At 40.3% G+C, this 1625-nt stretch overlaps 1 protein-coding gene across 1 annotated transcript in view; it reads left to right on the top strand.

Annotated features, from left to right (window-relative positions):
• Window positions 1–1625, top strand: part of LOC118324266 (cyclic nucleotide-gated cation channel beta-3-like) — a 9364-nt gene that overhangs the window by 1369 nt on the left and 6370 nt on the right. Inside the window, exon 3 of the mRNA XM_035656515.1 lies at window positions 4–31. Coding sequence (XP_035512408.1) covers window positions 4–31 — 28 coding nt within the window. The remainder of the gene's footprint in view (window positions 1–3; window positions 32–1625) is intronic.

The raw sequence follows: 1625 nt of genomic DNA, 5'->3' as shown, positions 1-1625 counted from the left end.
CAGCCAACCCTGATCAAGTTGGACCTGAGGGGTAAGACCTGGTCCCTTGGGAGTTTCTGTTTCTAAATGCTCCAATTCCAATGACATCAACACACCCTCATCATCACCAAATGTTTTTTTCTACCTGATATGTTCTCAGACATTTAATTGCAGGGGAGATGCATTGAAAGCACGATGTTAGCATAGGTAGTTTAAGAGAGTAGATAAAGAGTATTTATCCTTATAGTATATATCTCCAAACTCTACTTTAGCTTACCAAAACACACGCCTGCCAAGACACTTACACCACGAACCAGTATCAAAGTAATCACCCAATGAACACTAATTAATCAGATTCCCTGGCAACATGGCAGAGAGGGACAGATAAAGCCCTCAGAGATGAGCGCAGCATGTGAGATCTTTATCCCTTGGTGCAACATGCATATTAACAGGGGGATGACCTGAAAGTGGATTAAAAGCTTTGCAGCTTTTTAGTTTTAAGAAGCTCACCAGGGCTGCTTCTGGCCCAGCAATAAAAACTGTGAAACCGACCTGTAAAGACTGCTGCTGATCCTCACAGTTGTAAACACATGTTAGTTTTCCAAATGAGGAGACAAGTTGCCAGCATTTCATCAGGTGATAGTAAAGGAGAGGTGGTAGAAGCTACAGCTAGGGCCTGCATCTGGAGCACAGTTAGAGGTGTACGCCATTACCTTGAATGACGTGTGGAATAAATAGCCTGTGGGTGTCAAGAGCTCAAAGGTGACGCAAACATGCTCCACAGCAGGGCTAAACCGGTATGGGCTGATCACTGACATGTTATAAAAGGATATCACCTTAGATTAATGTAATGTTTGATTATATTGACAGATTAAAATGAAAGTAATAGAGGAGTCAGTTGATGTTTTGCTTTAGTTGTGCATATTCACAAACAAACTACCCTACAGTGAACCTGGCACTGGAGATGTTACCCAACTAAATGGCTGATTATTAAACAGTGTAACAACTTAATTAAGACGTTATAACATACTATACACTGTTACAAGCAGCACTCTGGCCCAACAACACTTAAAGCAAACAATTACCTGCGTCCGCATCCATAGTTTGTCATTTGTTTGTAGATGTTGTGACACTGGTTGTCCACCCAACGGCAGGATAGACTCTACCCTTTTTGTATTCGATTATACAGAGATTGTTTTGACTCTAACGAGTCCTTACAGATGTCTTGCTGGACTTTGTCCACTAGGAGGCGACATTTGAACACAGATGCCCCCTTCCTGTGTCTGCACTGCTGAGACTGTCTTTGTCAGCTGAGCCTTTCCACTTAAAATGTCATTTCACAGTATAAATGTCTTTATTTGACATTACAAATCACAATTAGTATGCTAAATCATGTGTGGAAAGCAGTTCCTGTTGACTGTAGACTTATGAATTAAGTGTTTTGTTTAAAGTGATCTTCAATTTAAACAACCACAGCAGTCTGGTTGGTTGGTTGGTTGGAATAAACAGATACCAGCCCCATCTTGCTATTTTAGCTTTGTATTTATAATTGTAGGTTTTCAAGTACTTACATTTTATTTTAAACCTTTAATACCTGACTTTTCTTTCACCACAAATATGTGGCTCTTTAGCTGCTAAATCCTCCA

The sequence above is a fragment of the Morone saxatilis genome, unplaced genomic scaffold (assembly GCF_004916995.1).
Source record: "Morone saxatilis isolate NCDOM2014 unplaced genomic scaffold, NCSU_SB_2.0 Contig0, whole genome shotgun sequence".
Taxonomy (NCBI): Eukaryota; Metazoa; Chordata; class Actinopteri; family Moronidae; genus Morone; species Morone saxatilis.
The sequence above is the reverse complement of the archived record's forward strand: the minus strand, read 5'-3'. Positions and strand labels throughout refer to the sequence as shown.